Consider the following 9,401-nt stretch of genomic DNA (forward strand, 5'->3'; position numbering starts at 1 on the left):
TGCAGCTGCATGAGAACTGTGCGTGTTGTTCACTTATTTATTATTTCTCTTCTGTTGTATACTGTTGTAGATCATATACACACATTATCAAAATATAGAAATCCCCCCAAAGCCAGGCAACAGCCAGGCCTCTTCTTCTCTCTGAGTTACAAAGGAGAGCCTTTTAGAAACGTGATGTCATCACCATGATATAGCTTATAACTCTTGTACACATATACTTCTGCTAATATATAATAAAACATTATTTAATCACATTCACAACAGAAAAAGAAAAAAGAACAAAACAGGAGAGACTTTGTATGCAGACAACGACGTCCTGACTCTAGGCTGCTTATTTTAAAATTAATGACATCGCTTCAGAAGGACGGCAGTCGTCATTTGAAGTTGGGACCGCATCCTCGGTAGAAAAAGTGGAATTGAGAAGTATTGTCGTAGTGGCGGTTGGTGCGCTGAGGGGTGGTGCTGTGATGAGAGGGGTCGACTGCATCTCTGCAGGCTGATGTGTGAGTATCATGTGGTGAGTGTGCATTTCCACATCTCAGTGGGCTCCTGAAACAGTCTTGACCCCAGCTGTTTACTATCGTATTCTTGTGAAGAGGTTCAACACCGACTTTGATTCCTGAGGAGTACAAACACATAATATTTGTGGATAAATTACCCTTGAACACAGAATTGCCTTTATAATTATTATTATGCACCAGGAATATTAATTTTGTGATGTGCAGGGTTGCTGCTGTTGCTGTGAAAATCAAGTTTTCCACTTCATATTAAGTGTTATCTCATGATGGAGAGAAATCAGGGTAGCTGACGCATGTTGACAAATTTGGGGTCATCATTTTGATTTTTAAAAGAACTCACGTGATTTGAAGGGCAGGCATCCATTAAAAGCTTTGGAAGCCTTATTTTTTGTCAAATCCACAAACTTACAAAGACTCTCAATAACCCTAGAGGCCCTGCATTTATTTTACTCACAAAAACAAAGGTGTCAGGCCTGTATTACATGGCCAAATCAGCAGTCTGTGGGACACTACACTGTACCTTGGTGCAGCGTGTTTTACTGAAGACGTTCCAGAAACGTAGTGTCTCATCCCCGGCACCTGTGACAATGGCCTCCCCGTCGGGTGACACAGCCTGAGCAGAGAGAGCCAGGAAACAGAGAGAGGGGAGGGGAAGATAGAAAATGGTACATGTAAGGGCCAAGGTATAGCTAAAGACACTTAAGTATTTACAGTATGATTTTATTCAATATTAATTTTTGCTTCATATTTATTGGATGCGTGCTTGTTGTTTGTAATTGTCTTATAAATCACAATGATCAGTAGTAGCACTACTAAGTTCTTCCTTGCTTCCTATTCTATTCTCCTATATTCTGAAGGCCTTAATGTTCTGTGTTAAATTGTAAAAAGAGAGCATTTCTATAGCACTTTTCTAGTCTACTGATGAGAGCTCAAAGAGCTTTACAATGTTTGCCTCACATTCACATACACACTGATACACTGATGACAGGGGCTGAACGAGGGAATGAGCTCACAATGAACATGCATGGCCATTCGTATGAGCTCCACTGTAGTCTTACCAGGTACAGCACTCTGTAGGAGTGTCCTGTCAGCTTGGCCACCTGTGTTAGTGATGGGTACTTCCACACCAGGATCTGGTTCTGAGAGTAGCCGTGAGTGCTCACCTGAGAGGAGAAGCGAGAACAGTCAGCTGAGAATGCAAAAACGCAAATGGCTTTCTGCTTACCAGGAGACACTAAGGGAAAAAGTGGCTCAAAAGAAAGTTGAACAGGATGAGTCACACCACAGTGAGAATACAACTGAGAGTAGAGCTCTGTCTCCCTTCGTTCCTCTGTTGTAAGGCCTGAGGGATGAGTGTATCTCAGTCTACATCAGTGTTTGGAGCTAAGTCTCAGTCTTTGAAATGACAGCCATCAATAATAATGGTAGCAGAAGTGCAATGACCTGCTTGTTAATGAGTGAAAGCAATAACAGTCATCTACTATGTAAAAACGCAATGATTTTGCCTTAAGTTCAATATTTATTTGAATACTATTTTGGAAATAATAAGGTCAAAGTGGCTAAAATCTTATGCCCTTGCCAATATTGCTGGGGATTTTGAAAAAAATGTCAAATAAAGTAAAAGAGCTGTCTGTTGTTTGCATCCATCTGCATAAACTACAGACCCTTTTTCAAGTTCTGACTGCAAACTGTATTTCTGTAGCTTGTGTTGTTAAGCTGCAGCAACAGAAAATACAAATACAATAAGCATGTACCTAGTTTTGAAATATGTAAAATGTGACAAAATGTCCCTTATAATGAGAGAATAACATCATAACATGTTATTACATTTTTTGACAGATAAAATCATTTTCTCTTCTGATAATGTAATATAGCTATAAGCGATTTAGCTTTTACTGTCCAAAAATGTTATTGCATCGGTTAATAACATGAATGAGTTACCCATTTAGAGAGGTATGTTATTTTATTACTACTTCAAACATCAGTAATTATAGCATTTTTTGCTAAAGCTTCACTGCTAACTCAAATCTAAAAACAACTATCAATCAATCAATCAATCAAATTTATTTATAAAGCACATTTAAAAACAACCTAAGTTGACCAATGTATTGGCCTTGGCCAGTAACTAAGTACAAGGAGAGAATCCCCAGGTTCATTCATTCATTCATTCATCTTCTAAACCGCTTATCCTCACTAGGGTTGCGGGGGGGGGGGGGGCTGGAGCCAATCCCAGCGCACATAGGGCGAAGGCAGTGAAACACCCTGGACAGGTCGCCAGTCCAATCCCCAGGTTGGCATGTGTATTTATATTTGTGTGTTTGTGTGTGTGTGTGTGTGTGTGTGTGTGTGTGTGTGTGTGTGTGTGTGTGTGTGTGTGTGTGTGTTTGTATGCGTGCTTCCTCACCAGCTCGTTGGCATGTTTGGACCAGGCCAGGTTGCAGACCTGGGAGCCGGTGTCTGTGCTCTGCAGGGCCTGGCCCGTCAGTGTGTTCCAGAAGCGCAGGCAGCGGTCGGCGGTACCCCCGCCTGATGCAAGCAGCCCGTGCTGGTGAGGCGACCAGGCGATGGCCTTCACTGCTGCCAGGTGGTCGCTGTACTGCTGCATTGGGAGCAGACTGGAGCTGTTCCACACCAGCAACTGGACAGGGGGAAGAAGAGGAGAGGAAGGGTATGTTTGGTGTAAAAGGGAAGCTTTGCAAGAATGATTCTGCTTAGTTCACTTTTATTGCCACGGGTCCTGTAAACTAGTCTTGAGATCCCACCTTACAATACTTCTTTGATCTTTTTGAGTTATTTAATTCAAACTAAGTCACAAAAATGATATTCACTATTAGGGTGTGGCAACATCAGCACAAAAAGTCAGCAGTTGCATACACCTTACCAACACATCACTGTGAACTCGTCATCTCTCACCTTGTTGTCGTTACCTCCAGAGGCGAGGTGCTGGTGGTCAGGGGACCATTTGAGACCGCACACCTCTTGCCTGTGACCTTGCAGCCTCCTCTCAGCAGCGGGAGGGGTTCTGACGTCCCGTTGCAGGATCACCCTGTCCCGGCTCCCCGACGACAGCTGCTCCCCATTCCAGGCCAGGGCACCTTGGACAGAAAGGGCAGGAGAGGAGGGTCTCATGTTTCAGCATGACTATTGAGAATTCATCTGGTGTTTCTTATGTGATAATCACAGCATGTCCTTGTCGCCTGTGATCCTTAAAAACCGAAGTCTTTTCAGGTAATGAGCAACTACAACTGAATGTGCACATTATAAAAAAAAAAGGAGGGTGTCCAAAAAGAGCCTAACAACAAAAAATTCACATGCAAATTGATTAAAAAAGTGCAACAACAAAAACATGCCAAACAGAGAGCTCTTCTTGTGAACCTATTACAATATTCTCCCTGGGTCCCTTTTGCGTATTCCATTTTTATTCCTGAAAAGCTGACTCAAACAGGACTGACCTACACGAGCTGAGTGGCCCTCCAGACTGGTCAGCTTCCTCCCTCCCGCTGCATCCCAGATCTGGACGTAACCCTTGTGGGTTCCCACGGCAACCAGGCTTCCCTGAAAGCACCACACCCAAAGTCAATCAAACAACTGAAGCAATGGCATCAACACTTACACTTTCTCTCATGGGGATGTCACAAGAATCAATACTCAACAAAAGAGTCCCTTGCTCTGTAACAAAGTGTTCTTTTTCAAATATAGTCTTAACCTTTATGTTTAAATACTTAAAACACTAAAGTTGCATTACAGGACTGTAAAACAAAATGAGAGAACATCATCATACCACCATATTTGTTGTTACAGTACGACATTTCATACAGCAAATAAGTATTTTGTTGAGTTCCTTTGTTCTCTACTTTCACTTAATGTTTATGCAAAGTTTTAAATATAGGAGTGTGTGCAGAATGAATATCTGTTTTCGTGGTGATATCAAATAAGGTTTCAAGAAATGTCTAATTTCACTGGTATTGGTTTCGATAATTGGAATTACAGTATTGTGACATCCCTATACTCTCATACTGATTGTCATACATTCAAGACAGATTCAGGGTTGCCACCTCACCCTCTCATTCCAGCAAACTGACGTAACAGAGTCTCCATCCACTGATAGGTCACATAATCTTGTCACCTGTTCAGACAGACACAGAAGGTGAAGACAAAATTCCCATTTTTAACCCAGTCCCTGCTAATAAATTTAGAAAAGGAAAAAAAAACAATTTAATCAAGTCACTTATATATAGTGTCTTTCCACTTCTCAAATTTAAATAGCTCTGCAACATGCTGTTTGTTTGTTTGTTTGTTTAGTTATTTTTCATTTGGCAGTTTTCTCTTTGTCAATATGTGTACAATGAGGAAATACAAAATAAAATAAAAAATGTCAAGCAATGTCTTTATGTCCTGCCCTGACCTGGCTAGTGCAGGCACTCCACAGGTAGACGCAGGCTCCCAGGCCCACGCTGAGCAGGTTGCCTGCTGACCAGTCTACCAGATTGAGGTAGAAGTCGTCCTGCAGCTCCGGGGCGTCCAGCACCTTGAAGGGGATCTTGGAGATCTTGCGGGCTGGTTTGCGAGGGGACCGAAGCAGCTTGTGACTGCAGAGACGAGGAAGGAGAGTCAGGGAACGGTTAACTGGATATGAAAACTTTCCTACAGGAGTAGTTAGAGCACTGTTTGTGTTCAGCGTGCAGCGAGTGAGATGTCATACCTCTTGTTACTAAGCGGAGAAAGGGAGTACGGTGACACTTCATTATCGCTATCGAAAGGCACTCTCTTTGTGTGGACAGTGTACTGTGGAGAGTGGGCACATAAATCAAAATCACAGTTAGAAGCAGAACTGAGGTCAGAGTTTTTCATTCTTGTTTCACTTGTCCTCTTCCTCCCTTGCAATCCACCAAATTAAGGTAACCTGTACAAAATTTACTCATAATTAATAAATACTGAATTATTCATTAATCATTATTATTATTCCTGGAGTTGGATTCTGTTGGTTCTCTTAATCCCTCTCCTCACTGCTGTGATGTTTATTTACCAGAATGCAGTGAATGGAGTCCAATCACAACATCAAGTAACAGCACTACACAGATGATATGGACAGCTGTTGGTAATGGCAACAGCTGCTGGAATCCACATCACTCTGTTAATGAAAAAATCCTACATGTGGTGTTGTTGAGCATCTATCAAAATATGCATCAGATCTTCAAACTGTACTGTTTGAGTAGCATTATTTTTGGATTCATGATTCACTAGCTGGCAAGTCAATTTAAGAACGATTTTTCTTTTTGGGAATGAATTCATTTGAGTTATCGTTTAGTGCTTTTAGCTAAAAAAAAAAAAAAAATTGTAGTCATTAATAAACACATGCAGTAATGCATAAATGGCATGTTTTTTCTTCTGTAATGTAAAAAAAAAAAAAAAATCAACAGAATTAGTTAAACATTATTCTAAAGGAGCAAACTTGTTGCCCCTGGAACTAATCTTCCATTGGGTGCAAGGCAGGGGAACAGTGGACAGGTCAGCAGTCCAATACAGGAGGAGCAGACAGATCAACAAGCATATTCACACCTAGGGGCAATTTAGTATCTCCAACTCAACACATGCAATATCTTGCATGTGTTCCTGGTGGAAATCCACACAGACACGGGGAGAAAATGCAAACACAGAAAGGACCTGTCTGGCCAGCCGGGAATTGAACCCAGGACCTTCTTGCTGTGAGGTGACAGTACTAACTATGTCGCGCGAGTTAACAACTATTTAATAAAAGCACCAAAGCAACTGACTAGTAGGAGCTCTCTGATGAACATATCGCTCTGCAATGAAGAAGCTTTTTTGTGGCTTGTACCCTAAAAAGGCTGTGAGAGTCTTGAGAGAGGACTGCATGTCGCCGGTCATCTGTGTGAGGGTCTGGCACGGTCTCTATCCCCGCCCCGAGTAATTCGTTTCTCAAAAGAGCAGCATACGCAACAGCATCTGGAGGTGTGACAGTGGAAACACAGATGATGGAAAGAAATGACAATGACATAATTCTCCAAAAGTAAAACTGCATAGAAAAGACTAGAACTGAGGATTTCTGACCTTTGCCCGAGTCTGAACTGGCATCCTTTGCCTTGTGATTCTGATTGGGAGAGCGACAGTTCTCCTGTAAAAAGAAAAAGGATACATCAGCTTTAGTGTTGGCCTTAATTACTCAAAGAATGTAGCTGCAAGTGTTTCTGTGGCACAGTGTGATAGGTCAAATGAACAGCAGAGGGAGGAGGGAGAGGTATGAATCACTCACATTGGCATAGTGGAAGTTGATGCTCCAGTTGCTTCCAGCTCGAGTGGGAATGAAGCGGTCCCCCGACTTAACACTGACAGGACTGCATGTAGCACCTACACACTGGAATTGCCAGATTGAGAGAGACAAAGAGAAAGCGACAAGGAAGTCACTGTGGTACCAATGATATTGCTTAGGAAAGGATACACACAGCACAAGCAACAGTGAGACAAAACATGCAAACCAGTCTCAAATGGGATAGAAACTACCATGCCAGTGTCACAAAACAGGAATTGTCTCTCAAGGTAATGAGTTTCAGGAAAGAAAAAAAAAAATCCTCTTACTCAAATAAGCACTGCAGTCTATAGGCAAGTATTATATATAAATGGTCCAATGCACAGGTAAGTTTTAGGCTAGAATGTCTAAAAAGATTTCATAAACTGTTATAACAACAATTTCCATTAGGGTAGACAGTAAGGTGATGCTGTGATTAATCTAACCTAAAGTTTTTTTTCCCAACAGAACTTGGGACAGTTAAGTACAGGGACTTCATGCATTTATTTATTACAAAGTTTTTATTTCATTTTAAATTCCCATGTCTTGTCATGCTCTGGATTTTCATTCTGCCTACCCTTTTGTTTTATTTTGTTAATCTAATCCATCCATGTTGATATTATTATTACTATTTTTATTTATTATTATTATTATTACTATTCTTCTGTACATGTAAGTGCAGCAGGTATAAATATAGTATTAGATTCACTTGCAGGTTTAGCCTACAATTTTCTAACATCAGAAATGTCACTGAAGAACTTGAGTAATTCTCACAATGAGAAATCAATGGACAGAATTAGGTAAAATGTTCATGTTATACTTAAGACCTTATAAATTGAATTTAAGACTATGCAATGACTTCTGATGGGATCTTTTTTATAACCTGAGTTAAAGACATTTAAGACTATTTAAGGGCAGATGCTTTCCCTTTTCTGTAGAATATCACAGTAAGTTGTGACATCCACAGGGCAGTGTGGCTCACCTTGGTCAGGTGGGCCTCGGCCGGCAGGTTCTGGTGGTTGATTTGCCTCAGCAGCCGTCTCTCGTACTCTTGGTCCATCTCTACAGGGCCACCGCTGTCATGTAGCAAGGCCCCTCAGCTGCCCTCCCCGCCCACTTTAAACCTCCACTGCCTCCCTGTGAGGAGACCCACATCGGATCCCCATCTCTGTGAGGAAAAAAAAACAAAAAAAAAAACAGGTTAAGTTCAGAGTGGAAACAAATGTGAAGTGACCAGCGAGGCTACCGTCTCGTCTTGTCTGCCTCGGCACATCACAGGGTTTAAATGGCCTGGTTAGCCCTGCGTCTGTCTCAGCTGCCGTTACGTTAGCTGCCTGAGAACCAAGCGCTGGGCTGTTATCGTCTGGTATTCAAATAAACACCGAAAAATAACAGAATACATGTGTGCTAATTGGCTTCACACTGTGCTAATCGCGATAACACCGTTGTCATGGCATCATTCTACTGCAAACAACAAACCCAGAGCAGAATATATTCAGTTAAATGTACGTTAACCCTGCTCGATGGCGAGATTTTCTTACCGACCGGCACGGTGGCTCAAGTGGCCAGACGAAGTGTCATCTTTGGCCGTAAAGATCGGCGCTCCGGCGGCGGTTTGATTGTGTTTTCTCCTTCTCTTGTCAGCGGTACATCAAAATGCCAACGCTACTCCTCGGTGTTGTTTATGTTCAGGGCAAAGATGGCGACCGAATCAGCTGTAGCAGAAATTCTTTGGTTGACTTCTGCTGTCTGTGCAGTCAAGGCAGTGCGCGGCTCAACAGCGACGCCCTCTGGCAGTTCAGGCTAACTGCAGTTCAGTCAACCCCCGTGTTAAAAAAAAAAAAAATCCCCTCAATGGGCACAGGGTGTCGCTGGTGCACCGTGCAGGGTTCAATGTGCTTCAAATCAGTCTTCCTTTGCAGCCCACAGGTTTTTCCAAGCCACGGTCATAGTTTTCCTAATATCAAACAAATTTAATAGTTTATACATGCAACTTTATTCTTAGCCTATAAACATGAAGATATATGTTAAACTAAATTGCTTAGCAGTGGCATACTATTGGGTTATCACTAGGGCCAGCAGTCCTTAGGTAACATCATCATCATCATCATCATCATCATCATCATCATCATCATCATCATCATCATAACCATCTTTTTTACTCAGGGAGGGCCGTCTAAGAGCAAGCTCTCCTTTTCAACGATTCTCTGATCACAGGAAATATAACACTGAAGATGTGTAAAGGTTAAAAGCAAGCTCACAGAAAATACAGGTTTCCAATGACAGAAATTACTAATGACACTCAGACATGACTTAAGACTCACAGGGCACATGTGACTGCAAAATGTCATATATAAGAAGATAAAAATTAAATAAATAAATAAATAAAAATTATAGCAAACTCTACAAAGTCAGTGGCATAATATCTAAAAGCAACTTTTCCTGATTTCAGTGTTCAAAAAAATACTATTGTGATTGCGTAAGATACTTAACGTAAAATGATATCAGAGGACAGGTAAGGCCACCTGGTAATTTATCATATATTATGTAATCATTTGTCATTTCAAAGAATACACTGT

The 9,401-nt window shown here is 41.5% G+C and overlaps 1 protein-coding gene across 2 annotated transcripts; it reads right to left on the reverse strand.

Annotated features, from left to right (window-relative positions):
• Positions 1–23: 23 nt before the first annotated feature.
• Positions 24–8,532, reverse strand: fzr1b (fizzy/cell division cycle 20 related 1b). Of its 2 annotated transcripts, none has more exons than XM_030074971.1 (14): positions 8,368–8,532; positions 7,805–7,990; positions 6,790–6,891; positions 6,588–6,651; positions 6,355–6,482; positions 5,221–5,303; positions 4,924–5,107; positions 4,579–4,644; positions 3,971–4,073; positions 3,432–3,613; positions 2,923–3,156; positions 1,577–1,681; positions 1,039–1,131; positions 24–619 (listed from the first exon to the last, which is right to left on the reverse strand). In XM_030074971.1, the coding sequence occupies exons 2-14, from the start codon at positions 7,880–7,882 to the stop codon at positions 578–580; spliced, it is 1,464 nt and encodes a 487-aa protein (XP_029930831.1). In that variant the 5' UTR covers positions 7,883–7,990; positions 8,368–8,532; the 3' UTR covers positions 24–577. The 2 variants fall into 2 exon arrangements, with proteins under 2 accessions (XP_029930831.1, XP_029930830.1); XM_030074970.1 differs by having other exon boundaries at positions 8,364–8,532.
• Between the last annotated feature and the right edge of the window lie 869 nt (positions 8,533–9,401).

Source organism: Myripristis murdjan, chromosome 17, assembly GCF_902150065.1.
Source record: "Myripristis murdjan chromosome 17, fMyrMur1.1, whole genome shotgun sequence".
Lineage (NCBI taxonomy): Eukaryota > Metazoa > Chordata > Actinopteri > Holocentriformes > Holocentridae > Myripristis > Myripristis murdjan.

Excerpts from the sequence above, each read along its gene's own strand:
- fzr1b (XM_030074971.1), bottom strand. The coding sequence starts at position 7,882 with ATGGACCAAGAGTACGAGAGACGGCTGCTGAGGCAAATCAACCACCAG. Across the intron at positions 4,074-4,578 it reads CAGTTTGCTGGAATGAGAGG|GGAAGCCTGGTTGCCGTGGG; the intron begins GTGAGGTGGCAA and ends TGGTGCTTTCAG. Across the intron at positions 3,157-3,431 it reads CTGGAGGTAACGACAACAAG|TTGCTGGTGTGGAACAGCTC; the intron begins GTGAGAGATGAC and ends CCCCCTGTCCAG.